This window comes from Leptinotarsa decemlineata, unplaced genomic scaffold (genome assembly GCF_025532065.1).
Source record: "Leptinotarsa decemlineata unplaced genomic scaffold, Ldec_3_MD MMD2_tig00003736_RagTag_RagTag, whole genome shotgun sequence".
Classification (NCBI taxonomy): Eukaryota; Metazoa; Arthropoda; class Insecta; order Coleoptera; family Chrysomelidae; genus Leptinotarsa; species Leptinotarsa decemlineata.
Genome location: NW_027412593.1, coordinates 1,216,825 through 1,239,706, shown reverse-complemented (window position 1 = coordinate 1,239,706; position 22,882 = coordinate 1,216,825). Strand labels below are relative to the sequence as shown.

Genomic DNA, 22,882 nt, shown 5'->3' with positions numbered 1-22,882 from the left:
GGAACAACTGCTCCACCCATTTCACATCCAGAAGGTATATGCCATGACACCTCAAGATTTTCCAGCACGACTGGAATATGCCAATTGGTTCATGGATAGGCAAAGAGAGGATATGACTTTTATTAATCGAGTTTTATTCACTGATGAAGCAGGTTTCAGTAGAGATGGAGTTATCAACTCTCATAATCTCCATATATGGGCCGAAGAAAATCCCCATGGGATATTGCAAACCAAACACCAACGGAAATTCAACGTGAATGTTTGGGCTGGTATCATAGGAAACCATCTTATAGGACCATTCGTTCTACAGGACCGATTGAATGGAGAACGTTATTTGGAGTTCATTCAGAACGATTTGAATGGACTTTTGGAACATGTTCCATTGCAAACCCGAAGAGATATGTGGTTTATGCATGATGGCGCTCCTCCTCATTTTAGTTTGATTGTGCGTGACCATCTGAACCATATTTTCCACAATAGATGGATTGGTAGAGGTGGGCCATATTCATGGCCATCGCGGTCTCCGGATTTAAATCCATTGGATTTCTTTCTGTGGGGGCATCTAAAAAGCCTTGTTTACGCTACACCTATTCACACAAGAGATGCATTGTTGAATAGAATAACATTACATTGTGAAGCCATACGAAACGACCCTGGAATGCTATTTCAAGTACAGAGAGGGTGTCTTCGCAGACTAAGAAAATGTATAGAGAGAGAAGGTGGTCATATCGAGCAGTTTCTGTAGCGGATTTTTCATTTCTGTTTGCTCTTGAGGCTCTTGAGTTTCGTTAGTTGAACGTGTTTGCATTATAAAAATTCGTTATGAACATTTTACCTATCATTTCCATTTTCCTTAAAAACTAATATTTTTGAATAATGGTAGACATCTCAGAATAAATGTTGTTGAATTAACGTTATCATTATTATTTCTGCTTTGATAATTATTCATTTCAAATAATGGTGGACGAGCGGGTTTGATGTCGTCGAGTGAAACTACATTTTTATCAAGACTCGTTGCTCCGATCGACTTTCCACACGAGTACTTTTATTCATAAAATTGTCCAAGTAACCTTAATTTGTTGAAAAATATTGAAAAATATCTGTCATTTCAAAGTTTTGGGGTGTGGACCATCGGGGGTAGTCCGTTCCTGACTTTGTAGCAAAACAACTGACTCCTGCATGAAAGCTCATCGAAGGAATTCATTTGTTTAGTCAATTACCAAAATTTGGATGATTTTGAATATTCACTTGAAAAGTTATCAAAGAAAAACATTTTTCATTTTGTAACTTCGAGGGCCCGTTACTTGGTAACGAAGGATTTTAGGAAAAAAAGTTATATGAAGTACTGGTGATATTTTGACCCCATCTATACATTCCCGAGAGGAAAAGAGGAAGTCCAGGGACACCCGTGTTTCTGGCTATTGACCTCATCAGCGCGTTGCACCCAAGTGTAAAGATGGGCAACACTTGTTTGCCGAAAGCAGGATACAGCACATACGCACGGAGTAAACAACAGGAGCCAACCGCACATTTGTGGTTCCAGTGAAAAGACCCCGAATTCCCAGGCTACATCTATCATGACCACGTAGGCAGCTATAGCTACCTGCGTGACATCCGGGTTCAGGATATAAATACAGAGAGAGATTTTATCGAGTGTGTATGATACAAATCAAAAATGTAACAAATAGAGGACATAACACTCCAAAAAGGGGGGCAAAACGCGGACACGTGTTTCTGGCTATTGGCCTCATCAGCGCGGTGCAGCTAAGTGTAAAGATGGGCAACACTTGTTTGCCGAAAACAGGCTACAGCACATACGTACGGAGTCAACAACAGGAGCCAACCGCACATTTGTGGTTCCAGTTAGAAGACTGGAACCTTATGATTTCAGTTGTAGGAATCTTGTTGCTTTTGTAACAATCGTATACTGTTTTTTCAATGATTTCATTAGTTGAACATCTGAAAGGTTTTGGTAATCCTGTGTCACATCACGTCTTGCATTCATGAGGTTCGTTTTTGACTATTTTACGTAAAGTTGAGAAAGGAATTTTGGTAAAATCTGATGTTGCTTGTAATAGCTTGTTTCCTTCGAAACCAAATTTGAGATGTAGATTCTTATATACATTGAAACATACTCTCTGTGTTTCAATAGTCAAATGCATGCGAATCTTATTCACTGGTATCTCTCATTGGCATTGTTCAGCATCGCTATTGGATTCACTACACTGAAAAAGGTATGTGTTGTTATCACACTCGTTATTACTATTATTACTTGTCCAAGGACGCCACATTTGAAACAGATAACAATAATTTTGGGTAATTATAACTACAGCAATATTGAATTTCAACACTCAAATCGCGATCAGTTCCTGAACACGACAGCGATAACCATCCCCACATTCCCCACATGACTTCAAATTCAATTTTATGACTCATCAGTCAATCATAAAACTCGGTTAGTAAAAATTGGTATTGTATTTTACTGGTATGTATTGGTTTTTTGGCTTATGAGAGTGCCACTTTAATAGTGCACAATATCCTTTACTTTGACTATACCTACTATTATTTTATATAAGAGTTGTAGTTCAGCGTATGATATTCATTTCTACCGAGGAAGCTACGGTGTTAGCAAAACGCGTCTAGAAATAAAAATGTTTCTGATTTGTTTTGATTGTCATCATGTTAGTTTTATTAATTTCCATCAAGTAACGGGTTAGTCCATTCATAATTCTTATCTTATCTTGGATTCTCAAAGAGAATTGCAGAATGAACTTTTAGTTTTCATATTCAACTTCTATCCCGTATTTGACGTCACACGAATTTCCCGATAACCGTATTTCATCTAACCCCATCATTGAACCTCAACTGCCAATAATGTTGAACTATGCTCATCCTAGTAAGAACAGAAACGAGGAGACTCTTTTAAAATTTAACTCTCGGGATTCAGCAGTTTAAAGTAAACCCAAATCAAGATAGACTGAATTTCCGACAGGAGATCAGCAGTAGAAATATTTGGGAGTCCAAAATCTTCTTTTCTTTTGATAGGAGGAGGTCGATTGGGATTTATATGCGGACTTGCGAAGGGCGGTTTAAATATGTTCCAAGCAATCATTGGCGAACATGTTGACGATAAGCATGAGTTTTTCCGAATGTGGATTTAGAAATCTAGTTTTGTGTCAGCGGAGGATGAACGTTTATTTCTTTTATTGTTATTCGATTTCTTTTGCATTTTTTGGGGCCGTTTCACAGACAGTGCGGTTCCCAAACAACGGATACATTCATTTTCTACGTATGGAATAATGTTACAATTTCAAATCTGTAATTATATTTTTCAGACAGAATCGTATACTTTTTCCCAAGCGTGGAAGCACCGACTTAAAACTGTTTGAATAAAAGGCAGGTGTGTGTGTGTGTATGTGTAGCTCATTGGTGATAGCTCATGGTGTTTTTTCACACTAATCAACGTGGTGCTAACAGAAAAACAAATGAACATTTACTCAAAAACATATTTCTTTGATATGTTCATGTATCATTTCGGTTCAATTTTGAATTTCATGGCAAACTTAACGAAAAGTGAAACTGGCACATAAGTCCTCCATTTTTGGTTATAAAATCGAATTCATAATAATCTTTCAAATTCAGAAATTACTTAGCAATTGATGGAGGTAGGAATATACAAAATGGCTGATTTGAAAAATACATTTTTTTAAATGAATCATCACGTCTTAAGTTCAAAAGATCAGGTGTATCTAATAAAATAAAAAAATTGAAATGTTCAATATACAGGCCGTTTCTTTTATCATGTGGTGACATTGCTATATTCTAAACCGTAACAGATACGAAGACGATTAAATGAGAAAAAAGGTATCTGTCATCGAGAACAGTACCTACAATGGCCGAAGGAAATTTACAGGGACTCTAGGCCTGTTTTTCGTTTTTTTATAATGAAATTGTTATTTCGGAGAATATCAAAAAATGGAAAAAAATGTTATTGTATCCGAAGTGTACTATGACGATGTAATAATAAATATTCGAGAAAACGTTTCGTGTCAACAGGGCAACCATCAACTTAATTTTTCAATTACGGACCTGTCTTTTTCATTACAGATATTAATAAAGCGGTAAATTCACAATCCAAAGGTATATCACATTCGATATTTTTATAGTGTTTCATTTGAAATAACCACCATCCTCAGTTATAACAATCAAACAGAAAAACAATTTATTTTTTCATTAACTTTTGAGAAAAATGAAACCAATACGGAAAATCAAAGCTACATGGCGATCTAAATTAAATGCTCGAATTGACGAGCTCTTTGTTGAATGCACAAAAGTTGTCGGTCGAGACAATTTCCATGGCAATTTTCTAGCATAATGGGTGTGATACTAATACATGCATATCTTAGTTTTTGTTTGAGATGGTCGATATCTGAACTTGGTGTTGAAAAAACTTTATCCTTCATGTATCCCCAGACAAAAAATCTAAAGGAGTAAGTTCTGGGGATCGAGCAGGTCAGTTAATTGGTCCTTTGTTTCCAATCCATTCTCTTGGGAATATTGCATCTGTATGTTCCCTTACTATTGCTGCATTATGGGGATGAGCGCCGTCCTGTTGAAAATATTGTATTTCATGGGGAATATTCAGTGGCATTCATTGAATAGAAAATGGTGATACATTTCACCATTCAAAGGATGTTTGTTTCCACAATTCCCAACCAAACATTTATTCCGAACCTTTCTTGGAAATTGGTTTCCCTGCATGTTCATTTATATTATTTCACCTATAATGGATATTTCTGGTAAACCAACCATTTTTGCTGAATTTTGATTCGTCCGTCCATTTTATTTTTTTACAAATATTTCCAACTTTTCTATTTCTACGTCTTAACCAGTTCGCAAATCGTACTCTCCTTCCGTAATCTCTTTCATTGAGGTGATGAACTTTGCGTATCCTCGGGTCCTTATTTAAAAAAAAGGTGATTGTGGTCATGTTGACACGAAACGTTTTATCGAATATTTATTATTACGTCATCATAGTTCACTTCGAATGCAATAAAATTTCTTTTATTTAAATTTTTATAGTCTCCAAAATAACGATTCCACTCGAAGAAAACAAAAACCAGCATTTTTTGTTTTCCCCGTATAACTCGAGAAGGGCGAGAGTCCTCGTGAATTTTCTTTAACCATTGTATTGTTCCCGATGACAGTTACCTTTTTTCCTCATTTAATCGTCTTCGTATCTGTTACGGTTTAGAATACAGCAATGTTACCATATGATAAAAAAAACGGCCTGTATATACAATAATGTTAAAAATTGCATTCAGAAGAATCGCTACTATATTTTTCTCCATCACTGTTTCAAAATTAACACTATTCATTGAATAATACAAACACTTCACTTTTGGATGATTCTTTTCCCGTGTCTGGAATCTTTGGATGACTTCAACATAATTGTGGACTGGATGTGAAACGAAAATAAGTAAAGTGTGAAAGCCATTAGGGTAAAGTGGGTACGGTTGTGACAATTTTCATTTGATCACCCTTAATTTTGTTAGTATGCCAGTTAGATGCAAAAAATGCATTTTTTATAGTAAAATGTATATTAGTGTACACATAAATACTGAAATACTGTGCCTAAACAAAAAGGTTAACTCATAGAACCAAAATTAGAAGAAATTAGAAATTAGAACAAATGTCACAACCGACCACATCCCAGGGGTGGTTTTGACAGAGCTGGGGGTCAGTAGTGACAAGTTGTAAAATACACAAAAATGATTCGAAATCACTTTTATTGCGAGTAATATAAGAAATCTAAGGGTAAACTGAGTTCTAAAAACTGATTAGTGAAATACTGACATCTAGTCAGACTCGTCACAGTTATGATAAATGCAATAGCGACTACAACCTGCGCACTCTAAGTGGGACCAAAGTTCACATTTTCATTGGCATTTGATCCATTTTTCGCCAGGCCTACATTCAGAATATGCACCTACACAAACCAGACAGAAATAGTCTCCTTCATCCGATGATTCGACTTTGTTTTTTCCTTTTCCATTGGTTTTTTCTTTTGGTTCCGTAAAATTTTTCTTCACCTGCATATCCTTCAACCGTTTTTCTTTTTCTTCATATTCTTGCCTGACTGCCTTTTTTTCAGGAGTGTCTGTATAAATAGTCGACTTTTTAATTCTTCTACCTCTTGTCTTTCTTTGGGGAGCCTTTGGAAAAGGCCGAACAACGTCAGGTGATAAAAGAAGAGCGTAGCTGAGGATGATGCAATTGCCTGAACATTGCTTAGATTCGAAAATGAAGATTCGCCCAATAAAGAAGCTGAAAGCATCAGAGTTTAGTTTGTCCGTTACAAAAGATGGTTCTGCAGCATTAGTCTCTCCAATGTCAGAGTTCAGTCAGAGTTCAGAGTTCAGTCGAAAGATGGTTCTATAGCATTTGTCTCTCCAACATCAGGGTTTGGTATATCTATTACAAACGATGGTGCAAAGTCAATTTCTTGAAATAGATTACGATGGTAAGGATAAATGCCAGTTTTGCAAAAACCAGCCTGAATGTTCGCTTGTGTGAAAGCCAGAGGCATAGCAGTTTTGATAATACCTGGTATATCATAGATTGTCATTGTTTTGCCAGGGTGACTTCGCATCCATCCATCACAAGCAGTATTTATGGCTTTTTTAAGGGTCCGAAGATTGATCGATCCAAAGGCTGCAGTTTGTGAAAGCAGTAAGGAGAAAATGAAAGTAAAATTGTGACATTTTCTATATAAAAATCCAATGTATTGATGTGCAGGTCGTTTCAGATTATATTTCTATAAGCTAATTTTCTTACCTCTTTCGAAAAAAAGCGAAAATATATTTCAGCGCAACGTGTTCATGTACTTTGACAGCTGCTGTTTTTGCTCCTTAGAGAAAACTCTATTATGAGCAACATACCCTATGCTGACATTGTGGCCCGCAGCGGCCCCATCGCGTTTACGAATGTATCGTAACAAAGACATGCGATTAATTTCGTGCATTTCCGCAGTTCTCCGCAAAGAAGTCCCTCGTTTTACTTCTTCATAAGCATCTTCATATTTTCTTATATCACAGTGCTCTTTTTCGGTTTTCCTCAATCGTTTCCTTGGCATCTAAAAGCAAAAAAAAATGTTTACTTGTGTCACAACTGTACCCAAAAAAATATCACAACGTACCCAACACACCACTCCGCAAAAAAACCATCGCCATGACAATATAAAATAATTTACGTACAAAGTAATCAACTACTAATGTTCAACCTATAACTGTGAAACACCCATTACTCTATCTGTACAGGTATAAGAACAATTATTAAAAGAAATCGAATAAAAATACTTACTTTTGACTGATAAAAAGGAATGTAGGCCTCTGCTAACGTTAATACCGCACGATGGCTGGCGCAATACTGTGAAACACCCCACACAGCACTAGATATTCATGGAATATTCCCTGTATATCATAAAACGAACGTATATATATTCATAGAATATTCTTGGAATATATACATGCCTTTAGAATATTCATAGAATATGCTTGAATGAATATGGCAGGGTTATTCCCGAAAGAATGTGCATAGAATGTCTATAAATGGATTATTCTCCCTTGAATATTCTAAGAATATTGTCGATCGAATATACCATATGGTATATTCTTAGAATATATCCCCACGGTATATTTTGGAATATTCTATACAATGGAATTTTGAATTATCTTATAATAACGTATTCAAATAATTCAATATTATTGAAAACAAAAATATTTGAAGATCTTAATCGAATGCATAACCTAATGTATATAACCCTGATAGTGTTAACCAGTTTTTGAACTCAACGCAAAGATTCTGGATGAATTGCTCCAACAGCAACTGTTGGAAACGACAAAAAAATTTGAATGTGCCAATAAATGAACCAATTGCATCAATAAATTGGTTAATTCTCATCCTATTTGTCTTTTTGTATTTGAAATTATTTAATTATAAAGCGAAAAATCCTGGAAACAGAGAAATGGGGAAGTGAATAATTGGAGTAAACGTTTCTCATTGGTCAATTGAAGTGTAGCGCGCGACAGTCGAATAAGCTCTGTGAAAGCGGCTGTCCCTTAATGCATGGTACATTTGCGTTTGCGTTGAATTCGACATTTGATTCAACATGGCGGTTGACTGGCAGGTTCGCGTGTGTAATGCATGACGTGTTGGTGTTATTATCAAAGTATAATTCTGTCACGTTCAGTGTACCATTTATAATTTGGGGTTGTCCAATTTGCAGTACAGCGAATAGTTTGATTTTGGATCTTCAAACAGGAGAGTTGCATCTATTCAGTCTTCAAGAAAAGTAAGTAAAATGCAATAGTATCGATAGTAAAGTCATAGTGATTAACCTACTATACCTCATTTTAGGTTCATGTACAGTACATGTAGTACATGTTTGAACTAGAGTGATTTCAGCTGTGTATCTTCAATAGAGAAAAGTAAGTTAATGACACATTCTTTTGTATCATTTGTTTTCATAATTTTTATCACTCGTTTTCAAGATAATATCAATTTGCCCAAAAGGAAACAGAGTGGTACCTGGTACAGGCAGGTGCGCCAAGGAACTGAAAACGTAATGATTACTTTTCAACAAGACAATGAAAGTTGCTCTTCAAGTCATAAAATGTTGTAAATGTTCATGAGTAACCTATGCGAAAAATATCTATTTGATTTTCATTCCAGTTTTATTGTGCCACTTTCAAATAGTGATAATGAACGTTAATGTACATTCTGTTCCAGGTATTACTATTGAAACACTGGCTGATACATTGTTGGACAAATATAAGGAAAACTATTCTGGTGAGCAAAGTTTGGATGACTTTAAGTAAGTGAAATTCATTGAAGAACCCATCATACCACTCATTTTAAATACTTCATTTGTGGGTTTATTTTTCGAAGTGAGAAACCTAACCTAACCTATTTCTTGATGTAATACACTTTTTCTTTTTCAATAAAATGATATATTTATCATTTTTTAATTAGTGCTGATTAATTCACAGAGTTGTTATTTTAGTATATTTTTTAGTATACATTTGTTTGAGAGTAGGAACATCCTAATTTGAATACATTTCTATTATTTGTAATATGACAGTATTCAGGAATATTTTATTCAGTGAAAAAATATTTTGAATTAGATTTTTTATTTTTAATATTGGTTGAAACGTCAAATATTTCAATGTATATTGTTTTAAAAATATATTTGTTTATGAATATTATGTGTTTTATTACTTGTGTGAATCTTGTATCAAAATGCAATATATACATGCCTAATAGCGGTTACTCGTCACATTCTTGGAATATTCCAAATATTCCTATAATATTCATAAAATATATTTAAAGAATATTCTATGGTGTTTCTCTATTGTATATTCCTACAATAAACTAAGAATATCCTGAATATTTTATGAATATTCTTCGGGTTCTATTCCTGGAATATTCTTAATAGAATATACCTTAGATATTCTAAGAATATTATAAGATATTCCAAGAATATTCCCAAGGAATATTCTTAAAATATATCAAAAGTTCGCCAGGAGCACCTCCAGGGAATATTCTCCAGAAGATATATATATATATATATATATATATATATATATATATATATATATATATATATATATATATATATATATATACATGGAATATTCATAGCATAATACAATATCCTTAAATGTATATTCATGAAATATACCTGAAATATCTATTGCTATGTGGGACATTCAGACTCACATACTGCTTCTCTCTCCCTTTGAACCCTCCTTGGTATTCCTTATAGTTTCGCTAAAATGACGACTGTCACAACCGTAACCTGGCACAACCGTACCCAGTCTACCCTACTGCGGACGGAGGCATTCGAGGTACAGCTCAATACAAAAGTATGTACGTATGATTTCTCCCACCGGTCATGACTCAGTCCGGTAGCTCAACCTTTCTTAGGTTTTTTCATGCATTACGATAAGTTACTGATAGATAGTATTTTTTTTTAAACATTGAATTTACGCATTAACTAAAAGAGGTGAACCAAAAGTTTTCCCTCTCTACATATTTAGGAAGTTATTCATCGCAGTTTTTACTATTCCTTTCAAATTGTAGGGAGTGAAATTCTTCAGAGAGGTCAAAAAACTCTGGTTTTCTTCACAAAAACTGATTTTCGTTAAATACCATCTTGGAAATTATAGTTGATTCATGGAATCCTTTTTTGGATTCTGATGTCAAGTTCAGAAACATTGAATGGTCCTACCTTTCCAACGTTCAATTCCTAGTATGATTCCTTGGACGATATGCGGCCAACATTAAGCCGTAAGGCTCGAATCACCGTTCCACATAGCGGTAGATTAAGTAGAATGAAAAGCTAAACCAATCATTCCATACAGGAACATGAAAATTCAAATAATGATATCAAACAACTTTCGAAAATGTGTTTAAATTAATGATAATTGTTCGCCTTGACTTATTAGGATTTTGAATGAAGCCAAAATGTATGGATTGATTCCAAAGGAAAATTTTCATTTTTGACTCGAAAATATGAACGCAAAGATCACTTCATCTAAATGTTTGAAAGGCGAAGTAGATCAGATAGTTTACTGTCAAGCTTCGTCTAAAAGATGAACATCATTATCGAATGTATCAATAAAAAAATGTTGGCTTCAATTCAGTTAGAAGATGATAAAATTCCGTCGTCAGTTCACTTTGAATATCTAATTTATCAAGAATATCTACTCATAATGAATGTTTTGCTGGAATAGATGGATGAAACGAATGGAACGATGGAAAAAAACCGTCAATTTTCTATATCTCGGCTATGATTTTCACCCACAATTCAGGCTTAAATTTGGAATATCTCTTTCTATCAGAAGCGATCTCTCCTGTCAGCGAGAGAAAATGCTGGAACTCCGAAACTTGATGGTATGTGATTCAAAGTAATGTCACAGAAGATCACCAATTTCATATGCTGCGTTTATCGACCACCAAGCGATACACAATATAGGGCACTATTCTCTTCACTTGCAAACAACATTGAATTTTTGCGAATCAATCATCCCAGTGCCGATATTTCCATATTCGGTGATTTCAATGCCCACAATATCGAAAGGCTCAAGTTTTCAAATATCAACGACGAACAAGGTCGCGAAGCTAAGGCTTCTCCAATAAGCAGCGGACTTACTCAGATTATAAATGAACCAACCAGGATTCCTGACCGTGATGGAGAATATGTTAGTCTTCTGGATCTATACCTAACAACTAATCCAGAAATGTACACAGTCACCGTAAGGTCTCCATTGGGATTTTCTGACTACAAACTCATTTCAGTGTTGAGTTAATTACCGATAGATGTTGCGAACAATCTAAAATTTTTCTGGCTAGATGTATGTTTCAGCTCTGATAATTCATCATCTTGTGCTTCTGAAGTCACGGAAGTTATTCTATCATCCATGGATGCATATATTCCTTTCTCAATGAAACGACCTTCTAACGGCAAACCTTGGTTCTACAAATATTGCGAGCAAGCTGTCGCCTCCGAAAATCTCGCCTCCCGGCAGTAGCGCAAAAATCCCAGTGTCGAAAACCGAACTAGGTTTGTTAATGTTTGATTCACAATCAGAGAATTGGGGATAAACTGATTGCCAATCCCAACAGGTCTATATCTTTCTGGTCGCTGGCTGTTAATCAGAACTTTACAAAATCCACAGCTTCACCAATAACACGAGCGGATGGTTCAATTGCAACACAGCCATAGAAAAAGCAAATCTACTAGCAGATTAATTTGCATCCCACTCCATGGTCGATTTTCTGGGAAAGGCAACATCCAATATTCCCACACTAGTATCCACAATGCCGGAAATTACTTTTCGACAGCGTCTAGTCAAGCGAATTTTGATACAGTTCAATATCAACAAGACGTCTGGCCCTGATGAAGTACCCGTCATCGTACTTAAAAACTGCACAAATTAACTCGCACCAGTATTTTGCACACTATTCAACCTACCTTATAAGAAATGGTTTTTCCTTCTTGTCGGAAGATTGCTCGCGTTCAGCCCATTCCCAAAAAGGAAAAGAAAAATCCTCCAAGTAACTATCGACCTATGGCTGTCAAGGACTCTACTCTTAATTTAGCATCAATGCAACGATGCGACATAATGTAATAGTCGGAGAGCCAGTGACGCATGTTTCATGAAGTGTTTGATGCACCCTGAAATTTTGTAAGGCTGGTATCTATGGAATAAGAAGTACGAATACCTGTGTTTGCCTGACCCTGCCCGGGACAACAGGTACTGCGCATGATAGAAACGTGTGAAAAAATATAAGCCAAAATAAGTGTTTGATTCACAGGCCAACACACTTTAATCGAAAGATTAGTTAATTTTCAATTATAATTTAAGATGGCCGACATTTTGGGCAGGGTTTACATATAATTAACTTCCCTCAAAATTATTTTTTTTAACAAAATGAAATGTTTGATTCATTATGAAATTTCAACACGTAGTTAATCAAATATTTAGAAAGTTAATTACAACTGCTTTATAACTGCTTTCTTTAATTGTACGTTGATCAGATTTGGAGACCTTATATCTACTGGTAAGTGATTGAATAATTTTCCACCATTATAAAAAATGGAATCCTTGATTAATGTTGAGTTAGGTATAGGAAGTCTTATATTAAATATGCTATTACGAGTAGCATAAGGAGAAGCGACAAAGTCAAACTCCGTTTTATGTTTGTGCACCAAACATACAGTTCCAAGAATGAACAGAGCAACGACGATTAAAACATTGTTGACCGCAAAATAATTTCTGCATGATTCCCTAGGTTTGACTTTAGAAAGACATCTTACTGCCCTTTTCTGTAATATCAACACAGATGAGAGAAGGGTTGCACTGCAAGTTCCCCAAAAGGGTACTCCATATCTTATTTGGGATTCAATTAAAGCGTAGTAAACCGTTTCTGCTGTGTGAAAACCCAGCTCGTTAGAAACCACCCTCACTGCATAACATCCGGAGGAGATTTTACTCTTGAGTTGCCTGACGTGTTCATCAAATTTGAGCCTATTATCAATATAGACACCAAGAAATTTTGTGTTCAATATGTTTTCCAAGATATCATTGTCTATTGACAGTTCATCTAGCAGACATTTAAATGTTATTATATTTGTTTTGGAGATATTCAAGGATAATAAATTAGCATCATACCAATTTTTCACCTTTTCTAAATCAGATGATATCTTTTTATGTAGCTCTTCTGAGTATTTTTCCTTCCACAATATTGTTGTATCATCCGCCAAGAGAGTAAAGCTGCCAGAGATATCTATCATAATCAAATCATCAATATACAACAAAAACAGAACTGGACCCAACACAGAACCCTGTGGCACACCAGATGTGATTGCCCTGCTTTCTGAGAGTTCCGATGTTCTTACCATCTGACGATTCGAACCAATTGTACGTCACCCCTCTGCAGCCATACCGGTGAAGTTTTTTGAGTAATAATTCATGATTAACACAATCAAAAGCCTTCCAAGGTCGCAGAAAATTGCGACAGCTACTTCACTAGCATTTATTTCTGATTAAAGTTTATAAAGGAAAGAGGATATTGCATTACTTGTATCTTTCTCCGTCTGGAACCCAAATTAGTTATTACTCATGATATCATGCAAATTCAAGAAATCATTCAATCGTTTATTCACTAATTTTTCAATGATTTTCGCTAAGGTTGTAATTAGAGAAATGGGCCGCAGATTGCAGGGATTATGCAAATCACCACCTTTATGTAGGGGAATAACAATTGAAGTCTTAAAAGAAGGAGAGAATGATCCAGTTTCGAAGGAGGCATTAATGAGATCTACTTAAGTTTCCAATGCATTGCCTGGTAGATTCAAAAGTATTTTTACTGAAATCTCATCATACCCAGCGGTATTTTTATTTCTGATGTTGTTCAAGGTTTCAATTGATTCATGAATATCTGTGTAATACAAAATGAGGCTATCATTGATATTAATATTTTCTAGATTGAATAAAGGATCATAGGGCACGTGAATAGTGCTGCTTAGCTTTTGAGTAATGGTGCAGTACATTTCATTTATTTTGCTAGGATTTAATGGGATATATCAACTTTTGTTTTCTTCGACTTTCCTCTGAGGTCATTTATTATGGATCAAGTCTCTTTAATTTCGTTAGTTGATTTTTCTTTGAGTTGAGTTGAGTTACTGTAATACATTTTCTTTGCTAACCTGATAGTTGATTTATAAATTTTACGGTACCTCGTGAGGTACATACAGATAAATTGGTCATTTGTAAATTTCCTAATGTAATGCAGTGAACGTAAGTTTTTGAGGAATTTTTCAGTCCTTTTGTCACCCACGGCTTTTTACGCTTCGATTTGATTTTCTGTATAGGAAAAGACTTATCACACACGTCCAATAACATGCTGTGAAATGATAAGAAATGATTATCTTTCGTTAGAGTGCTCTCTCAGTCAATTCCGATACAATTCTGATCGAACCTATCATAGTTTGATATACTATACAGTCTACCATGTTTACATATGGGCATGCTTCTTTGGCGACTCTAGAAGAACAGAACATATTACGGCTTCATGATCCGATAACCCGGATGGGATAACTGTGCACGACTCTGTCTCCTCTTCTAGATTGCTACATACATAGTCAATATGAGATGCAGAGAATCGAGAAATACAAGTATCTGACCAAAGTTTGCTGACCAAACTTCGATCCTATGGATTGTGGGATCATTTTTGTGTATGGCTTTCCAGCTTCCTGAAAGAACGTTTCCTGCAAGTGGTCGTCGATGAATATCTCTCAAATACTTTCACCATCTACGCTGGTGTTCCCCAGGGGTCCACATTGTCTCCAACACACTCTTTATTGTATATCTACGACTTAGTATAAAAACACACGAACCCAATATATTACTTTGCTGGCGACAGCACTCTTGTCTCGTCATTCCATTTGGATTCCAGGACATCGGCTGCGGAAGCACATCTTCACCGGCAGCAGGAGGTTCAATATCTTAATGAGGATCTTGGAGTAATTTCGACTTGGGCTGGAAGTAACCCGGTTCATTTGCCACAAAAACCTAGAAATCGAAACTGGATATAATAATGTCAGGTCAAACAATCCCGCTGTCTGCTTCAATAAGTATCTTGGGGGTTGAAATGGATCCCAATATATCTTGGCACAATCATGTGGCCAGAATTGCAAAGGCTGCTTCTAAAAAGCTTGGAACACTGTTCCGAACCAGAAAACTGTATACACCTCAACAACTTTTGATGCTTTATAAATCTCAGATCGGATCTTCTGGAACATCGAAGAAGGGTTGGTGTATAGATACTTTCACGGCAAATGTTCAAGTTACTTGGCACATTTGATTCCACCAAGAGCGGCACATATCAGAAATTCGCGACGGACTTTTGCTGCTCACCGTTTTGAGGTTCAAACGTCACTCTTCAAGAATTCTTCCATCTGGAGAGCTGCGTTTATGTGGAATACACTTCCTGAAAACGTTTTTTTCAAATGAATTTGATCACCAGCGATTCGAATTCAATGTGAATCGCTACTTTCGTACAGGCACCGCTCTGGAGGCGCCTTAAAAATTCGTCTATATTGCTTGTGTTTTGTCCTTAAAAAAACGACGTAGAATCAGTATTTGAAAAAATCTGGTACTGCCTACCATTGAATCAATCCCGTTTTCCTGTTATATCATAGATTTGACATGGATTTATTTAAAACTCACAAGTCGCAGATGTCTTGGGGTTATTACCAGAAAAGAACGTTCGTCTTAATACCAATTTATTTCCCGTCTCCTTCAATAACTCCTTTCAAATGCGATCCAACTCCGAATCGAGCTTCGTTTATTTGATCAATAATCACGTAATAGCTGCGAAAAGTACCGAGCTATTAACTTTAATTCCCATTATCCGGAAACCAGAGGCAGACTTAACAAACACGTAACTATCAGTGGCGCTGTTTTCGACAGCGGCGCACTCTTGATTGAACGTGGTCTTCAACACAAACATATTTTTGTACGACTGTCATTAGAAGTGACATTATTAATGATTGTCAAGAGTATTAAGAGATGATGTTTACAAAATAGCGTGTTATAGTTATTTATGTATCAAGGGAATTAGGAGGGCCTTAATTACCGATGGCAAAGTTTGCGTCCCGAGGGCCTCTGGCCCGAAGGACAGCAATTGCCTGAGGTTATTAAGGCTCATTATTTCCCGTGGTACATAGATAATTTCATTTCTGACCGATTTCAATAAAATTTTGTTCATTTTTGAAACGGAAAAATGTACCAATTCATTAACTTCCCGGTATATTTGAATCAGGTACCGTTGATTATAGTAGAGTTTTCTTGTTGCTAGGTTGTTGCTATGTTACTTGTTTATAAACAGAACTTTGTTATCAAGCTGTGTTTGCGGTGAAAACGTGTTTTCTACCCCAAATATAATGGAGGATATTTTGAAAAAAGCTGAACAAGCAAGAGAATCATTAATTCCATCGAAAAGTGAAGCCGTATACCAAAAAGAATACAAGATATATCTGGACTGGCTGACACGGAAAAATGTTATGCCAAAAGATGTCACTGAAACTGTATTTCTGGCATATTTTCAAGAACTGGTAAGGAATTTTCTATGTTTTTCGGTAGATTTGGTAGTAATTGTGTTTATTCGTTTCAGTCAGAAACGTATAGTCCGAATTCTTTATGGACTAAATGGTCAATGCTAAAATCGATGGTGACTATACATGAGAAACGAGATATCACCAAGTTCAATGAACTACAGGCTTTTTTGAAACGGAAGAGTAAGAGTTATAAGCCGAAAAAGTCTGCTGTTTTATCTCCTAAAGATGTTATCAGATTCCTAAAGGACGCTCCTAATGATATTCATTTATTGCATAAGGTAATTTTTTTCTTATTTTTCTTTTTGTGTGTATTTATTTCCTTTTTTTTGTTATAGGTTGTTTTGATTATGGGTTATTTTGGAGGATGCAGAAGTCAGGAACTTTTGAATATGAAGATATCGGATATAGAGGACCGGGATTCCGTTATGGTAGTGAACGTACCGGACAGTAAAACTGGTGTATCGAAGAAATTTACAGTTGTGGATGAAAAAGAGTTCTCTGCTTTGCCTTTATTAAGACTTTATATGTCTTTGCGTCCTAAAGGTATTGAACGATTTTTTTTTGAGCTTCCGACAAAATAAATGTACATCTCAGCCAATTGGAAAAAACATGTTTGGGAAAATCCCCAGCAAAATCGCAATGTATTTAGGATTGTCAAACTCATCTTCCTATACGGGACATTGCCTTCGTCGCACTTCTGCTACTGCTCTAGCCAATGCAGGAGCAACTATGACTAACTTAAAAAGACACGGAGGTTGGAAAAGTTCCACGGTGGCGGAGGGGTATTTGGAGGATAGCATCGAATTGAGAAATAAAACGGCGCGTATGTTGTCTACTTTGTCATCAGAAGAGGCAGGTACCTCGACTGTAGTGAACAGAAGCTCCAGCCATACAAAAGAAGAAATTGTTTCCAGTGGCGGAAATAATTTTCAGGGAACATTTCAAAATTGTACATTTATTATTTGTAATGACGTGAATAAATAAAATATGGTTCAGTTTTCATTTCTATTTATTTTTACTTGTGAAAGGTAGAGGGAATTATAAAATCTATAATGTCCCAAGGGAGTTATGACCCTCTTTATTGATAGCGTAACTATGACGATATAAGCTTATAATATCCCGGTCAGAAATACAAATATTTTTAACATTAGGGTTAAAAGTATTTTCAACACGATTTTATTCGACCAAATAGCAATAAACAAAACATAATCATTCAAATTTCGAGAAAGTTTTATCACCAACAAAAGATATAGATACAATTGAATTCTGTTACAAATGTTGATGCTGATATCAATACCTTGCGATGTTGAAGAGCCTTGTAATATATTAGTAATATATTATAGGTAAGTTAACAATTTCATTGGCATTAACGTTTAATTCTTGAAGTGCAGAGGATGATGCTGTAACGCTGTCTTCTATTCTCTCTGTATCTGTAGAGTAGGGAGGGTGAGTGTAAGCCCACGCACTTAGGCCACATGTGACCCATTGTACATCCTCCCAAGGAGTTGTCCTCCTAGGTTGTCGTCCATCCTGTCCTTTCCAGGAAGGTGGACAGGTCGCTGGGAGACATCTCCTTTATATCGGCAGGTGTAGGCCAAGACTCGCCGAACACACACTCTCTTATTGACGATAACTCCGGGCACTCGCACAGGACATGCCTGACAGTCTCATCTTCCTGTTCACACATCCTGCATAGAGGTGTGTCCACTAGCCCCATATTATGTAGGTGTTTCCTTAGCTGACAGTGGCCAGTCAGAAATCCTACTGTAAGGCGTAAATTTTTCCTGGTCATCGCCAGATATTTCTTCGGCGCCAGCTTCCCAGGGTCGCCCAAGGTGATCCTGGCAAGATTACATCCTTTGATTTCATCCCATCTCTTTAAAGATTGAGCATGGGTGTAACATTTGACAAGTTCCGCAATTGTCGAAGTCATCAGGCCGTGGGTGCTGTCTTCTATTATTAGTAAATGACGCAGCTCTCCACGTCAGCAGGCTCCATACATTCCGAAAATAGTAGCAACTTTTATCATCGAATATTTTTCATTTATAAACCTCTGGACTTGTTCAAACGCAAGAGTGTTTGATTTTTTGGGCCTATAACTCCAATTTTTCCACTTAAAAATTCTATTACCTTGTATTAACACCACTTTCAACGAGCGCACTCGACTTTATCATTGAAAACTTGCTCCACAAAGTTGAAGAGTTTCATATTTTTGATTTCTCTTCTATATAGGCTAAGATGACGGTTTCACTGCAATTTCCTTCGTAATTGAGTTAATACTAGCTAAGAACATTAGAATATGCGATGTCGTACTGCTGAGCCGATTTTTTTTGTAACAATTCAATTGAAGCTCTTTTTGCAGAATACACAACACCTCACTATTGTTCTTCATTATGCAAGACATTAAACACCAGCAAGAACTTTAAATCTGACTTTGAATGAAACGCGTGAGCTGTAAACAATACTGTTTGTTGGTTACCAGGTGATTCGGCGTCACCTGACACGGCCACTTCACAGCAAATGCGATAACATGAAAATAGTTAACTGACAAGAGATGTCAAAATGTGTTGTAGAAATATGAATTTTATCTATTTTATTATGAAAACAGGCCAGTTGTAGAAAACATTTTGTATGACATTTGGGTTGAAAGTAAGTTTTATTTTGTTCGTGAAATTGCTCAACTCGTTACGCTCGTTCCGCAAACTTTTTCACTCACAAAATAAAACCTCACTTTCAACACTCATATCATAAATAGCTTTCGTATCGCCGACTAGTAAATATGAAATGCATGAAATTCCTGGTGTAATAAGTTTACTGTCCAATAAATAAGCTAACCATTTACTCATTTGCGGCTGGTAAATCGAACATTACGATCCCCTAGCCTAGTAACACTCTCTACCAGTTGTTTTACAAAAATGATAATTAGAAATTTCATTGAAATCTGTACGAATGTACAAGCTGCATATTTTTGCCATATTAACGAAAACTATAATTCAGTCATTGCCATTTGTGTGCCCTCGAAGCAGTTCTGATATGCACAGTTCTGAAATGCGCAGTTTTTCCTTGTTAATTTATAAAATCTGTTTTTCACTGATACCCACTGGATGTCGAGTTTACGACTCCAACTGACCTCCCTGTAAATTTAGTTCAGAAGCGAGAGCTTCTCAACTCTCCAACTCCTGATGAACATCAAAAAAAAGGTTCGGTGGTGCAACCAGAAAACGACTGAGTCGTCGACTCAAGAGCGCGGTACCTTGCACCAAATTCATGAGCGGCGTACGCAGAATCTGTCTCAGGTGGGGAAATAAACCCCCTTGAGCAGTTTAGCAAACGTTTGCGCTCAAGTGATGATTCACCAAAACCAGAGGCGAAAAAGCCCTGCACCGCTGAATCTTAGGCATTGTCAGGTGTATCTGACGTGCAAAAACCCTCATATGGGAAGGTTTTCGTGGGTATCAAGGAGGGAATCTTGCAACTAGACTATCCGAATACCTCATTAACAGAGCAAATACTTTGTGCCTGCCCCGCTGGGGACCGAATCAGGTCTTTAGAGTTCGGCAGAGCCGTACTCTTACCATGTGACCTGAAAGACCACTCACCATACAAACTAATCGGCTTCGTTAAGAAGCTGGGTTTATTTGGCCGAGTGTAAATAGGTGTGAGCCACAATAAACCCTTGCGGGTTGCGGTAAAGGGTTGAATAGACCCACTCACTTTGGACCTAACCTAACCTAACTGATACCCACTGCAGACAATGTAACATGTTGTTAAAACGATTACACTTCAGTATTATTCTCATACCGCGATTTTGCAGCTTTTCTAGTTGTGGAATTTTATTCGAATCAATGGAGTGAAGTGAGCTACCACAATTATCAAAGTAAGGCTGGATAATGGTAATTATGGAGTATGTTCAAAGACATTGAGAAAGTCTAGAAAAGTTAGGTTTCTTAATAATTTGTTTACTTATGTAGGAAAAATATGCATGTAATAATGGGCTACTATCAAGTATGAATCAAAGATATTTATTCATACTGGTTCACGAATTCAATTTTATTGTTATATATTTCCAGATTGAGGTGGTTTGAGTAGATGTTTTTGTATCTGAAGGCTATCGTAAGAATCATTGCCTCACATTTTGTTACGTTGAGTTTCATTATGTTAATGTTGAAATATATTTGTAGTTTTAGTAGGAAGTCGTTCATTTTGTTGACAGTATCATGCAGATAATTGCCTGAGATTGATAGTAACGTGTCATCTGCGAGTAGATTGAGAACACCATAATTATGATAGTACTGTATATCATTGATATTGCATAAAAATAATAAAGGACCCAAGACACTTTTCAGTAGTAGGTACACCGGAGTTATTGGTGATGGGGGCCAAGAATACATTTTATGTGATCTGTTTGTGATCTGTTAGGTAGTCCCTGATCCACTGCAATACAGTACCTTGTATAACAATAGCTCTCACTTATCAATCAGTATTTGACGAGAAATAGTTTCAAAAGCTCTTATTGACTCTTTATTGACCGTATGATCATGAGGCAAGAACTCCTGATGTACTAAGCCACGGTAATGGAAGAACAAAATGAGCAAAACCTTGACATTTGATCGAACTTTGCATGCTGTTTTTGAGTTTCACTCCATTAGGTTCTTCCATTGGGACAATTGGAATTCGGTTTCGATAACATGACCATATAGTCATGATTCGTCGCCAGATATGAGCAAATCTGGATCACTCTTGACGTCATTCAACAATTCCTGAGCGATGCTCATGCGACGGTTTTCATTGGTCAAAATTCAGCAATTTCAGAAGGAACTCCGCTACCACACGTATATAATCTTTAAATTCCCTATTAAAAGTAAAAATTCAAAGAAATCATTCAAGTTTGGTAGAATATACAGCTCCAAAAATTTTAACAAATTCAAACACAATTGCGAGCAAACTGCATGCGAAGAGGTTTTGTCTTCAAGCGATTCTATAGGCGCCTTTCAAGGATTATTCACCAGACTTTTTGAAGAATGTTTTCCTAAACGGAAAATTAAGATTAAAAAGATAAATAAATCGTGGATTACACAGGACCTCAAAATTACTGCGATCAACTTGAGATCGCTACACTCAATACGAAAATATTTTTCCGATAAATTTTTTATAACATTTTCCAACAAATATCGTTAAATTTACAGACGGGTCATTAAACATGCAAAAGAAATCCATTACAAGAGTAGAATAAACGAAGCTGTTAATGAAATCAAAGAAAACTGGGCCATAGTGAATGGTCTATGAAATAAATCAGATTAAATTCCAGAACACGTCAATATAGATCCGGAAACACTCAATGATTTTTACTGCACAATTGCTCAAAAACTAACTTCATCCCTCGTTCAAATCCTAAAGATTATTTAAATAATGTAAATATGCCCAACAACTTTCACTTTGAAGACACAAATTTATTAGAGCTGAAAGAAATTATGCAAGAAAATAAAAACAAAATTGCAACAGGCATTGATGAAATTTCAGTAAAAATTTTAAATAACTTTCTCGATTCCGCTTTGAATACACTAGTGATGGCTATAAATGAATCATTTTCCCTTGGAAATTTCCCTCCGTGTCTGAAAACAGCTCTTGTAATTCCTATTTTCAAAGGTGGTAATGCAGAAGATCCAAATAACTTCAGACCTATCTCCATGCTTTCAACACTCTCAAAAATCATAGAAAAAATGGTGAAAGAAAGGGTATTAGCTCTTCTTTATAAACACAATATATTAACCAACTGTCAATTTGGCTTTCAGAAGGCAAAAGGCACAAATGATGCAATCTTTTCCTTTCTTAAACATGTCTACACACATCTCAACAATGGTGAGGTAGTAGCTGCAGTATTCTGCGATTTCTCCAAAGCTTTTGATTGTGTAAATCATTAACTTCTTTTGCAAAAGATGAACTACTATGGCTTTAGAGGAGTGTGTAATGACTGGTTCAGGTCTTACTTAAGTGATAGAAAACAGTTAGTGAAATCAAACAAAAAACTATCACACACTAAGGATATCTTATGGGGCGTACAACAAGGATCAGTACTAGGCCCGATTCTTTTCCTTATTTTTGTAAATGACCTGGTTACTCTCTCAATTCAAAGAATTTTCACCATCTTTGCGGGTGACACCACACTCCTTTGGCATGGAAAACATGCTTCCAATA

The 22,882-nt window shown here is 36.2% G+C and overlaps 2 protein-coding genes across 3 annotated transcripts in view; one reads left to right on the top strand and one right to left on the bottom strand.

The window, feature by feature from the left end:
* Nucleotides 1-22,882, bottom strand: part of LOC111505249 (uncharacterized) — a 265,863-nt gene that overhangs the window by 73,459 nt on the left and 169,522 nt on the right. The gene's annotated exons all lie outside the window — the stretch shown is intronic.
* LOC141483549 (uncharacterized) lies at nt 16,263-17,803 on the top strand. The gene is made up of 3 exons (XM_074178236.1): nt 16,263-16,684; nt 16,744-16,965; nt 17,023-17,803. The coding sequence occupies exons 1-3, from the start codon at nt 16,514-16,516 to the stop codon at nt 17,266-17,268; spliced, it is 639 nt and encodes a 212-aa protein (XP_074034337.1). The 5' UTR covers nt 16,263-16,513; the 3' UTR covers nt 17,269-17,803.

Excerpts from the sequence above, each read along its gene's own strand:
- LOC141483549 (XM_074178236.1), top strand. The coding sequence starts at position 16,514 with ATGGAGGATATTTTGAAAAAAGCTGAACAAGCAAGAGAATCATTAATT. Across the intron at positions 16,685-16,743 it reads TGGCATATTTTCAAGAACTG|TCAGAAACGTATAGTCCGAA; the intron begins GTAAGGAATTTT and ends TATTCGTTTCAG. Across the intron at positions 16,966-17,022 it reads ATATTCATTTATTGCATAAG|GTTGTTTTGATTATGGGTTA; the intron begins GTAATTTTTTTC and ends TTTTTGTTATAG.